Consider the following 13,792-nt stretch of genomic DNA (forward strand, 5'->3'; position numbering starts at 1 on the left):
CTGACAAGCTTAAACACACATATGAATTGGATCCTTTGATGTGGGTTGAATACAGTCTGGGCATGAAAGCAAAACAAGTTCACAGAAACAAGCAAACGCACAAAAGAAAAGAAGCTGATATGAATCGACTTTTCAGATTGTATTTTACTTAATTCTTATTGTGTAAAAAGGGATTTTATAGACATCGTTGATAAGAAATTGCCTCAATTCATTCCGCTAGGCTAGAATGCTATGACCTTCATATGTCTAATACATTTTCAGATAGCTTCCTGATGTAGAATATTGCCCAGAATAATAAGCTGCCCTCTGCTAACAACATTGTCATTAGCATTGCGTTGCCTTAATGCTTTTGCTTTCCTACTGAGTCACTGGGGCTTTATTGTAATGTTTCCGCCTTAATGGACAGTAAAATGGCTGTTCATGTTGTTGAGTCCTGCTGGGAGCTGTGCGTGCTGTGTTTGCAGGTATCCCCCTGTGCGTGTATGGTAATGTTTTTCTTCTGTATTTGCATGCATGTCTCATGCACCCTCGCCATGTCGACAGGCCTCTGGCCCTCTAGTCAACTGGATGGAGTTTATGGACCAGCGAGCATTGTATCCCATCAGGTCAGGAGGCCTTATGATGGAATCAAATTACCATTTTGAAACCCGCTAGAAAAGCATTAAGTCCCCTGGGTGCAGTGATTACTTTGCAGGGACATTACATGTAATGACCTCTGAGGCTAAACGTCTGCCAGAGCTTGTTCATCACATAGACGGTTCTCTATAGACCGTTCACAATGCCGTCTGAAAGTCTTTCATGATGTGTCATATAACTGTCATCCACACCCAATAAAATATTTGACATTGTCTGTAATTTTAGGATGTTCTCCCGTGTTTAAGGTTTCATCAGTTCAAATTAAATGGAATAGCTATAAGTCATTGTGATATAGGTACTTTATAAGTGAAATTGGCATTATGACGAATACCATCCAAAAACAGACAAGTGACATCAATGGTCATTGGTAAAGTCTCCCTTCAGAGTCCTTTGTCTTGCTCTTAAACAGCCCATTGACAAATAAGACATATTTGAGTGATTCTTGCACAGCTATTGCACCTCACGATGAGAAACACTTGGTACTCTGGGTAAATGATGAGTCATGTATCGATCTCACTAAGATTCCTTGAAACGGTATTTCCTCTTGACTCAATGAAAGTGATACTCCATCTAGTTCTTCATGAGAGGAGATTGCTAGCGTATTTTATATCATAATTCTGTGACGGACAGCATCCAGATATTATTTCCGTCAGAGCACCGTTGATCTGGGAATTGCTAGAAGAGGGGTCAAGAGATATGAGGGTGAGCAGGTGGGTTGACACTGGTTGACAGATGGCTCAGTTTGGCAGATGCGTATCATGTGCAGTGCTGTATGGTGTCTCTAATTACAGCACCCACTGTGTGAGGATCCAGCAAATGTCGCCTGATTTCTTTGAGAAGACACTGTTTTGTGGTAACAGAATTGTCACATGTTACATTTTCAGTTCAAATAAATATGCAACATTTTCACATTTCACAAAATCTTATTTTAGAAAATTATCATTGCGTCTTTTGTCACAAGATTGTGCAGCACGTCTCTTTGCTTTATGCAAACATGTGTACAAAAACTAACAAAAAAACCCACCAACTTTCTTTTAAAGATGTGCTCCACTCACAGCTGTGTTGCCAACCTAAGCTTCAGAGTCCAACATTGTGATATCATTCAGCAAAGTGCTGTGTTGGGCCAATCAAACGAGTGCAAGCACAAAATCCTGATTACTTTTTGATAATATATAAATAACATTTTCTGTTTAGCTGGTGAACCTCTCTATTAAGATAAAATGACTTTCACTTTGAAAACCACTAGATTTATAACAGTGACTTGTTATACTAGATCAGAATGCTAATAATATAATAAACCACCGTGCAGCATTTCGCTGTCTGCACAATCTACAAACGCATTAATCCACTAACCAAGCCTCTGCATTGTTTTTTAACCCAGGGCTGTTTTTAGGCAGAACGCCTACTTATGCATTCAGCCCGGGTGGGGAGCTTGTAGCTTGGAATGCTGGCTTACTATAGATATTTATTTTGTACGTAAACTAAAGCAAGCTCAGCACCCTCAGGCAGAGAACACACATATTTAGAGCGTCATAAATAAGGCTGGCCTTTTTTTGGGTGAGGTGCTAAACATAAACTCTGTGGCATTGTGCCAACATGCTCTAGTGCAGGGGTGTCAAACTCAATTTCATCACGGGCCACATCAGCATTATGGTTGCACTCAAAGGCCCGGTTGTAACTTTAAGACTATATACAAATATATATATAAATATTGAATATATATAAAATAATGTATTATATATTACATTATTGCCTCTGTTATTATCAAATAGGGTAATAACTTCATAATTAACTACGTCTGAAAGCAGAAGTCTAGGGCAAATAATTGCATGTCTCTTCGGTAAGAATGTCACAATATGATTTTAAAGGAAAAGCCACATTCTGGAAAAAGAAGAAAAAAAAAATAGAATTTTTGAGAATAAGTCTAATTCTAAGAAAAAAGGCATATTTTGACCAAAAAAAGTCCAATTCTGAGAAAAAGTCAAATTTGAGAGGCATTGGGGGACATGTCGTTTATGGGCAACGTGCTTCTGTAAAGTAGCATGTAACCGTATAAACATATTATATTCTTTGCAAGATCTTGTGGGGCCACATAAAATGAAGTCGCGGGCCAGATTTGGCCTTGAGTTTGATACCCCTGCTCTAGTGGCTTCATGATTTGACAAGTAATTGAAAATTAAATAGACATACTTTACTTGCTTACTTACTTATGACATGAATTCAAACTGACGGCCTGCAACATAGCATCCCCTCTGGAGCGACTTTGGTGATTTTACCCTCTGCAGAACATTTACATGCACAGAAACCTATAGAACACACAACAAGAAAAGGAAAACCCCGAAAAGATAAATAGGGCCTCTTTAATAATACAACAGCATTTGTAAACAGGTCACAGTGGAACATAACACAATCTGAAAAGGTAAATACAAACTGAAACGGCATGGGGCACATATCTTTGAATGAATGCCTCACATATTAACACACAAGTTATTATTTCTGCTTCGCTGTGCGTCTGCTCCTAAGAGTTTGGTCCCTCCGAGAATGAGCTGAGGCACAACCCTTTACAGTCTGTTTCCATGGAAACGCCCACCCATTGTCTTTGCAAAGAGGGGTTGAAGTGCTTTTTCTTTCATGCATATTTTTTTAATTGAATAAATGTAATTTTTAGCGAAAATGGGTCATTGAGAAGTAGAAAGACAGCTTTTAGTCTGTTTTAATTTGAATTGTCAAATTATAAAGGACTAATTTTCTCTTTTTCATCTTTAACTAAATTTGGTCATATTTGTGTTTGATTAAAAAACAATGTAACCCTGATCACCAAACAAAATGATAGGGCAAATAGTGTCCCTGCTTTCCATTTAAAAGTCTCTCTTTGTTTTGTATTTGTAATTACATGGATTTATGCAAGTGTCAACATAAAACAAACATAAATGGGATAAACAAAACAAGATATTTTTGTATTTGTATTGTTTCAAAGTGCTAAATTGGTCTTTAATAATAGTTGAACATATTTTTTGTGAAACTATTGATTTACTTTACAATATATATTTAAACAAATACATAATAACTTTAGCATCAAAGCAGCAGACAGTTTATTGTTAACAAATAAGTAAATCAAATACACTATCATTGTGCACACAAATATTGATTGCACTAGAATAAATGTCAGTATTGTACTAGTATGTCTGTAATAAGTGCACTGAAATAAATGCAATCATTACACGATGATAACAGATATTATTGCTCTAACAATAATCTTATTATTGCTCAAGAATAATTGATTTGATTGAACGTAAGAATGCAATTATTGTACTCAAATAAATGCAATTATTATACTACTATAAAAGCAATTATTGCACCAGAATTAATGAAATGATTGCACTGGAACAAATGTAACTATTATGATTAAATAAAGGTCATAATTGAACTAGTATGAATGTAATTATTACACAAGAATAAATCCTAAATCAAATATGAGGGTTATTGTCACTGCGTATTTATGTATCTGCTCCAGCCCCATGTTGTTTATTTAGGATTATTGAGTATAAGCTCGTTGAAAGAAAAACATATTTATTAAGTTTTTCTATCTCCCTGCCAGTTCCTGTCGGAAACTGTGTGTTCATGTGTGCTAACCTGACCTGTCCTTTGTTGTGTGTGTCACAGGTTGCCCATGTGGGTGGCCAAGAGGATGGAGGCCATGAGGGCTGTGTACCTGGCTTCCAGGTCAAACACTACCAGGTGGCGTACAGCGGAGCTTTCCAGAAGGGCCAGGCGCTCATACAAGGTCAGTAACAACTCACACAACCGAATGTGAAAGGAGCTCAACTTATTGCTCCTCTTTTAACTTTAAAGTTTGCTCTGTTGCACTTACTCGCTATCTTACATTCTGGCATTCCACAACGCAAATATGCAAGTGGGTGTGCAGACACACAAACTCATATGAACCCTCAGTCTGCCTGCCTGACTCCCGAGGATTTGAATGGCAGCATACGCAGTGGAGCTGAGAGGAGGAAAAGCCAAGCTCCCTGCAGGTCAAAGCATGGTGTGTGTGTGTGTGTGTGTGTGTGTGTGTGTGTGTGTGTGTGTGTGTGTGTGTGTGTGTGTGTGTGTGTGTGTGTGTGTGTGTGTGTGTGTGTGTGTGTATACTGCTACGTAAGTTTGTGGGCGGGTGTTTTTTAACTACAATATGTTTGCAAATCTGAGCCATGTATCTATCATATGTGTCAGTGGCATAGTTTCTGTTTGTAACAGGTGCTATGAGTAAAGAGGTGAATAAAGAGATATACAGGACACGTGGGGTCCCCGGTGCGCCTGGCTCCCAGCTACAGTCAACCTTATGTGGGTCAACTTGTGACTGGAAGCTGCTGGTATATGGCAGTTAGGAGGGGTGGGGTGCAAAATGGAGGGAATGATGTCCCAGAAAGAGATGCGTAAATGGTAGACGAAATAAGTAAAGGTGATTTTTTAACTACACAGTTACCTTGTGTGTGGGCTGCTGTATGGCTCTTTTTATATTCAAACTAGGCTTTTTAACACATCCGTTCCCCTCGTCTCAAAGTAGTTTTTTTAACGTGTTTGTGGTTAGAAGCTTGAAATAAGGTCTTTGGTTAAAACAAGGCAAATAAATGTATGGATTTTGTTCTCCAACATAAAATATGTCATTAATTACCCACCTTGTGAATATCCAACGCTTATATGTGTACGCCGTTTGCTAACAAGTGACGAATGCAACTGCGTTTAGCTTAGTAGTGGTGGTGGTGGCCATGCAACCGTGATGAAGTTTGTTTATAGCGTAGTGTTAGCTTTTTACCTTTAGCTTTTTTTCTGCAAACTATACCAAAATCCCATTGCTTTTTGTCCAGGCACTTCTTTGCCATGCTAACTTTCGACTAGGCCTACACAAATGTGTCATCACTAAATCACTCTCTTAACTTATTTTCCTTTCAGTGCTGTTTTGCTCTCCATTAACTCCTGAGGGAAATATATTTCTCTGCTTGGTAAAGGGCAGGTAGCTCACATATTGTTATTTTAGCTTTTTCACTTAAAACTTATGCTGACTGCAAACAAAACAATAGCCTACCATGAAAGAGTTGTCTGGGTTCTCCACTGCAAGCAAAACATTGTACATACACAGTCATTTAACTCATTGTTTATACAGAAACATAGTAGCCACAGAAGAATAAGTGATCTCATGAGGTCATGTTTCAGTTTTGTGTCTTGTGTTGTAAAGTACATTAGTTGACCTAAATTGATGCTAAAAGGTAACTATTTGATTATACTTACAGTATTACATTGATCTTGTATGACATTCAAATGGATATCTCACCTTTCTGTCAACACACCTGCTGCTTGCTGTGAATTGCCATCTCGGTCCTCTGGCACACACACATCAGCATCAGCAACCCTGAGAGGCTGTGTAAAGCCTGCAATCAAAGGCCATCAGGGGCACAGGGACCCTAGTGCCAAGACCCCATCTGCAATCAACGTGCAATTGGCAATCATCTGATATACTATCTCTTTCTCTCGATTGCCTTCTCCTCTGTTTCCGTCATTTGTCTCTCCCACTTTCTCTTTCCGTCTTACGCCCCCCGATCACTCTTGCTTCCTTCCTATACTCGTGTGTCATCTCTGCCTAACCTACTTAACAGGAAATACATTTACATTTCTGATGCAAATTGCAGTACATCTGCTAGTGGGTCTAGCAAACATCATTCACAGCACTCCTGGAATGGAAAATAAACTCCACATGTTTAATTCAATGCAGGCTGTTCACTAAGAGGATGTTCATCAATTAGTAACATGATGTTTTTAATTGCAGCTTTCAAAGCCTTTAGGGTACAGGTTCTGGCAAGCAGATAGGACCTGTCAGGATCAATATTACATTATTCTGACCAGACGTCGGCACATCTTGACTTTGAAAGAAAGTGATGATCTGAAATGATCAGAGACTGCAGTCAATCAGGGCCGTTTACATCAGCTCAGAAACATCTTTGCAGATTTTGAAAAGCTGCACCATTCAGACTTCATCACCAGTGGCAAATGCATCAGCTGCTTGGCTACCAGCTGAACGGAATCATCCAATCATATTCATCAAGGTGCACAACTTGGCTTTTAAAACATAACTATTCTTGTTGATATGCTATAAACTAAATATCTTCAAGATTTTGACAATTGTAGTCCAACGTATATGTATTGCTAATGTAGAGGTTTCTTCATAAAAGTGGAATAAGTCCTCCCATCAGAATCATTATTGCTGCTGTGACACTTTGAGAACTATATAGACCAATTTATTTGTTGGTGTATAGAGCCATGGTGTAAACATGTTTATCTGTTCCCTAAAGTAGGGTGTTCTAACATGGGTGTCTATGGAGATTGCTCCCATTTTGCAGCCAACCTCAGGTACACTATTCAGCCATTAGACGAACCTCAGTTTTTGGTCCTTTACAATTAGCTTTAATGCTCAGCCCTAGAGGTTGTCGCTTGGTTACATCGCTAACCACGCATTCAAGGTAATACGCAAAAAAGCTGCTGCTGAAGCAGTTATATATTACTAGATGAATTAGATCAAATTGGATTATAGGTCTGCATTGTCACTCTGGGAGAGAAATAAACTTTATACTGACCTTGGAAACTTTCAATTAGGCTCTGTTTTTAACAGCACTCAGGAGATCACTTTGTCCAGAAAGCTTCACTGAGTACTTATAACACTGCTAAGGACCACTGAATATTACGTTGATAGCACTTTCCAGTTTTGACAGTTTGAGAAAAATATCAGATATGGTTTAATTTTTATAAGCATTATTTATTTTTATTTTTTTTATTTTGAAGATGAAAAAAACATGTTAATAAAGGATAAATTGCTCAGGATAATGGATGAATTAAAACATTAATTTGTGTTTCTCACATCCTGCAACTTTTGTGTGGTATAATTATTTGGAGGATATAATGACAACTTATTGTCACTGTGCAACACAGCGTTGTGCAACAACATGTGGGTGCTTTCCCATTAATCAAAAAGCCCAAACTATGTGTTGTTGTAGGCTGTGAATCATGAGTTCAGGTGCCTTTAAAGCCTGAGGAAAAATGCTGAGAACGTGGCTGCTTGACCATGTCATGTTGTTTGGTTGCTGATTCCCGTGAAAACTACAGTTCCATTGATGTTAAACTGCTCCTTGATTTTTTTCTTTAGTTCAGAAGTAATATTTAAACAACACTTGCTTACATGTCGCTTCTAATCTGGCTAATGATGGAAGTGTCATCAATGAAATTCAAAAATAGATTGCTTGTCATGTCGTGTGTGTCCACAGTAGGGGGCTGAGCACAAAGCCCTGGGGAACTCCCATATTCAACACTCGAAATTAGGAGGTGAGATTGTCTATTTGAACTGCCTCGGGTCTGTTTGTGAGTGTGTGTAATATCCAGTTAAAGAGTGTGGTGCTCAAGCCCAGGGTGATAAGTTTGCCATTCAGTTTTCTCAAAGAGAGTGTGTTGAATGCTGAGCTGAAATCAACATTTATTTTCAAGATGTGTCAGGGCTGAGTGGAGGGCAGTGGAGATAATATCCTCTTTGGTTGGCATGTACTTTTATGGAAATTTTTTCTTATTTTGATGTAGTTTGATGTGAAAGTAGTGATACTGTATACTTTATGGAACAAAGATTAACCATTTGCGATTGTATTTGTCTTAACCTCAGGGCTACTGAAGCAACACAGATTTGATTAAAACCATAATTGTACTATAAAATGTAAACTTCAATTCATTTTAGCATTTAGAACAATGTATTTTTACTGGTAAATAGGGACTTTAGTTCCTCAATTAAACAGAATGTGATATAATTATCTCTAATAATTAAGATTATCAAGTCATTAATTGTCTTGTATGTACATGGTCTGTTGTAAGTAGAAAATGTGTGCATTTGTCTGCCAATTTGCATTTGTAAAGCTAGGTGTTTGTATGTAACATGCGGTTTTTCCTTTATTTGAGGTTTGCATCTGGTTATTTCCTCAATTTGAGGTTTGCATGTGGTTGTTTCCTCCATTTGAAGATACGTGTATTGTCTTTAAACATGGCTTCTGTCAGTAGCAGCTGCAGAGGATACCCATCAAACGGGCTACAGTTATCTTTTTTTGGTTTGTTGCAAAAAACCATCCACACGAGTATCCGAACCTCATTATTTTATAGCCCCTCTTGCAATCCCCTGTATATTTTATGCTCATACACTTCAAAAAGTATCACTCCAATTATAAGCTGGAACGATCTGTTTTAGTGACAAGGCATACCAAGCCGTTTTGTGTTATTTTAGAATACCTATTCCTTCATGATAAGACCACAAACATGTGAACCCAACAAATACTAGATTTGTCTTTTTTTTCCAAAAGAAGAGAGGTGTCATTCAGCATAGTTAATTCTGTCAAATTGATTTTACATGTTTTGTGCTTCATATTTGAGTCAAACATTACCTACTTAATAACCGGCCTAATAATCACATTGAAAGCAGCACACAGAATGTGGCATACTATATTTCTTCTTATACGGCTGTGCGTATAAACCAAACACATGGGCCGTGGGGTGACATGTATTGTCAATATGCTTTATTTTTCTCAATTAAATATCTTTACTTGTTCAACCAGCACAAGTTTTAACTTTGGGTTAACATACATTCAGAAGATAAAAGGATTTAAAAGAGAATATGGTATTGCTCAGACAGAAGCACTATAAATGACCAATTTTGCCTGCTTCTTTGTAATATTGTTTTAATAATATATATCCATTAATATTATGTTTATTAATGACTAATGGAAGATAACAGAAAACAAAAATATGTTTTAACGGTCAAATGAAAACATATCAATTGACTACAAAGAATGAAAGGAAACTCATCTTTTTATATATAGATTGTTTTTAGCAATTGTATTTCCTTTCTTTTTTATATATAGATTGTTTTTAGCTATTGTATTTCCTTTCTTTTTTATATATAGATTGTTTTTAGCTATTGTATTTCCTTTCTTTTTATTCTTTACAAATCAGGAAAAACCTATCAAAGGATTATTCCCACAACAAGCTGAATCTTCCCCAGTGTCTATTTTCCTTCCACCTTCATCTCCGTCCATCCCCTCTCTTCTGGCAGAATCACAAATAAAGTCATTTCCATTGAAACATGTTGCTTGATATCTGAATATAGCCCAACAACAACAACAAATAAATAAAAAACATATCTACTTGATATGTGCTTTCCAGAATGGAGAATCAGGATTGTCCCTGATGGTGTTGTTTTTATGTTTTAATTTGTGAAAAATGTATTTTAGCTGATCAAAGAGTCTGAAATAAGTATTTGGTCCAATGAACGTTCTAAATGAAGGCTTGAAATGTATTGAGGGCAAAACAGAAATAACAATTCAAAGGAACTGAAAACAAGAGCATCTTTAACTACACTTATATTGAAAATATTCTGTGATGCAGAAGGGTTATCTGTTAACGCCCCAAATCCTTGACGGTGCTCTTTGGCCTGCATCAACCAAGACTATACCTCAACTCGACCGGACATTTGAAATGAACTGTAGACTAACGCTCTGAGAAGATAATGATGGTTGCTGTCACAGAAGTGGCAGACTTACTTTGTGTCAAAAGTTTAGTTCTCATCCGTATGCTTCTTTCCTATCTTTGGCTCTTGGCCCAGAGCCCAGCATGGCTCCTCTTGAGTGGCCAGAGAAAGTGCTGAGTAACTTGGCCGGAGCCTCAGGGGCTCAACCTGGGTGCTACTGGCCTCCTGAAAGCCTATCGATCTGCCTGAATGCGTGAATGCCTCACTGGGAGCCTGTGCGTTGCTGGATGTCGGCTTGTGCGTGAAAATTATGTTTGCTTATGGATTTGTGTGTGTTGGACCGTATGTGCGTGTGTGTGTGTCTGTGTTGCCGAGGTGTTTGATTGACAGGTGTTACTTCAGTTGGCAGGAAGTGTTCTGCTTTTTCTTTCCTGCATGGCTGTTAAATGGCTTGGCAAATATATCCTTCTATGCTTTGGCAAACATACACTTTTATATACAGCCATGAGCTTATCTGCAAATATCCTATAGGTCCACCGCTCCTTAAATCTGCCAATGGAGTTTGCATTATTGAAGAAGCATAAAGTCACAGCATATGATAACATGTTGGTGCCATCTGGTATCATTTATTACTGTAAAATGTATTTACAGATGCTCAGCCACACCCCCACCCACTATGCACAATGCAGCATTTGTTGCTTTTTTGCATCCAGACTGAACTGCTGGTCCCACATTTAAATGAAAGGCTCCAGTACACTCATTATTTGAAAATCAAAGTTGCCTATATTTAAAAATGCTATGTGTGGGAATATCTAGTCAATGAGGTCTGAAAAAATCCTAAAATTGAAATCCGATAAAAAGATAACATAAACTGTGGGTTTTATTAAAGTTAAAGCAAATGATACAAAAGGAAATAGATAATTTATAACCTATATAGAAATATATATATATATATATATAACTGGTGCAAAATATCATATCTGTAATGTGCAAAACTGAACAGAACATATCATTATATTGTTATTCATGTAGTTTGATCAGATCAGCTAAAATGAATTATCACAATAAGGTAGACAAAGAAACAAGCAGGCACAGTTCTTGTTAACTATGCATCTTGTTCTTGTCAGAGAGCACTGAATTATTTAGTTTTTTATTTTGTCATTCCATTTTAAACATCAGAACACAATGAAATGTCGCTAAATCCCTGAGGCAAAGTCTGCAGAAATTCAGACTTGAGAAAAGTGTGTATAAAAAGTTTAAAAAGTCCTCGTGGCAGCCCTTGAGCACTTTGACAGCAGGACAACCCTGAGCCCTTCTCAAACCTCTGGGCAGAGCGTCAGGTCTGTGAGTGTGGACATTGGGACAGGGCCATAGACATACATAAAATATGAAAATCAACCTTACAGTATGAACTTTTACATATATTCATAGATCTTTAAATTACAAAAGTTTGATTGGGAATTGGGGCTTTCAGTTGTCAGCATGCAGAAGAAGCAGAAACAAAATATAATATTTATAGCTCGGGTACATTTAGAAGTCAACAGAGAACACAGCACTGCTGCAGCAGAAAGCGAGTGGTCACTGACACTCTGTTTATGACTCAGAGCCTCCTCTGTTTCTCCTGTAGCGCCAGATGGCCAGTCAATTGCAATCATATGTTTGAAAGGACAGGGAATGACTTTTGACCTCTGGAATTTATTTTGGCTCCGAGTTCAAAATGGTTATTTAAGGGGCTGATTTTCAAACAGTGTGACAAACTGCAAAACAATTTCACACGTTAGTTTGTGTTCCCTCGGGACATTTGTCATCTCTCCATAGCCACTGATCCATCCATATCAATATTCATCACGGTGTCTTGCCTCAGTGACTGGTTGTCTGTTGAATTTATTACATTTATTTGGCTGACATGACATGACAATGCCAACAAAACTGGTGTGTAGTGTAGTTTGAGGTCATCCAGTCTGTTGTACTGCCTTTCATTTGTACTTTTCTGATTAAATGTTCTTAATATTATCGCTTTATATCTGGTTTAGTAACAATGAAGGTATGCTTTTTTTACGATGTCAACACGCAGCTTTTAGAAAACATTTGCCACATTGACAAAACATGCATAAACTAAATGCTGCAAATAAACAAAACGCTGCAAGAAACGCGAACACAAAACCAACCAGGGGACACTTAAAAGTGAGGAACACAGCTGGGACCTGAGCGCTTGTTGACATTCGGGGAATATGAAGTTGGCCAACTGTCACTGTCTCAGAGTTAGTCTGTTTCATAGTTGTGTTTTGTCAGTATATATGCAATTAATAGGTGCGATCACATTGTTAGAATAAGCCAAAAAAACTATTCAGCAACAGTGACAGCTGGCCAACCCCGAACGTCAGCAAGCGCTTCGATCCCAGCTGTGTGCACCACTATTTGTGTCCCCCTTTCTGTTGTGTTTTATGCTTCTTGCAGACTTGTGTATTTGCAGCATTTAGTATTTGCAGTTTTTTGTATGCATTGCATATAAACACTGCACATTTTTCTGTCAAGTTGGTGAATGTTTTCTAAATGCTGTGCACGTGTTGTCAAGTTAGTAAAGATGTTTCTTCATATGCATGTGTTTTCAAAAATGTTTTGCATTACTTTTGAAACTGGAGCGCATTTCTCCTAATGGAACTAATGTAGGTCACTGTTGCGTGGCAACTGTTGGCCACCGTGATTTTTACTATATAACTCCGCAGCAGATTGACCCCTGTTTAATCTATCTATATCTTACTTTAAAGACTTTGTCCTGCAACTGACAAACAGACAGCCCAACTGATTGAAGTTTGTTCCTGTGCTGACAAAAACCTTGCTCCCTTCCTTCAGATCGTGTTGTGTTTAACCTTGTCAAGCAAGGCTTCAGGGGATCTCAATCGCAAAGATGCGCTGATACATTTTCATTTTATTTCCCACATAAAAACAGGTTGAAGAGAGCTATGATGGGTTTTTTTTTAATGGGAATTTAAATGAATTCATATTTAAGCAGGTATAACCTTGAAACAGACAACTTCAAAGAGCGAGCCTGTAGGCCTAAACATTTCCAGCGTAGTGGAGACAGCAGGATGTTTACTGTTGCTGTCAGTGTTATGTTAACCTGTTATTTAGTGCGGAAAAACCTTGAAGAGTATATATTTTTCGCTGATGGGCTGCCTTGCTCACTGATGGAATTCATGAATTAATTCATTAGATGTGAGTAAAAATTGTTTGCTTGTGTTTACCTTGCTCCTTGCTTGACACCAATCACAAATAAACGCTAGTAGGTTCTCTCATCAAGGAAACATACTGTTTTTCCTGTCATTATCTGCCTCTGACCTCTTTATGAAGCGATGCAGGCCTGAGTTTGTCTTCTGTTGTCTTCAGTGTGTGACTGCATGTGAGTAACAGAGAGAAGGGATGCCTGTCTGCAACTTATTTTGCATCCTGATGAACGCGAGTGATTATAAAGAAAAGTGCTGCAGCCCGTCAGGGGAAATACACATTGTAATTATGGCAGAGAAAAGATGCTCAGAAAAACCTTGTTAAAATCTAATAAGCCCCAAGGTTCTTTCTTGTTTGCGTTGTTTCGTCAAGGCTGAATATTATAATCGC

The 13,792-nt window shown here is 37.9% G+C and overlaps 1 protein-coding gene across 1 annotated transcript in view; it reads left to right on the plus strand.

The window, feature by feature from the left end:
* Positions 1-398: 398 nt before the first annotated feature.
* LOC104967324 (cadherin-13-like) overlaps positions 399-13,792 on the plus strand; it is a 35,153-nt gene continuing 21,759 nt past the window's right edge. Inside the window, exons 1-2 of the mRNA XM_010796735.1 lie at positions 399-464; positions 4,300-4,420. Coding sequence (XP_010795037.1) covers positions 399-464; positions 4,300-4,420 — 187 coding nt within the window. The remainder of the gene's footprint in view (positions 465-4,299; positions 4,421-13,792) is intronic.

This window comes from Notothenia coriiceps, unplaced genomic scaffold (assembly GCF_000735185.1).
Source record: "Notothenia coriiceps isolate Sejong01 unplaced genomic scaffold, NC01 NC01_scaffold00037250, whole genome shotgun sequence".
NCBI lineage: Eukaryota > Metazoa > Chordata > Actinopteri > Perciformes > Nototheniidae > Notothenia > Notothenia coriiceps.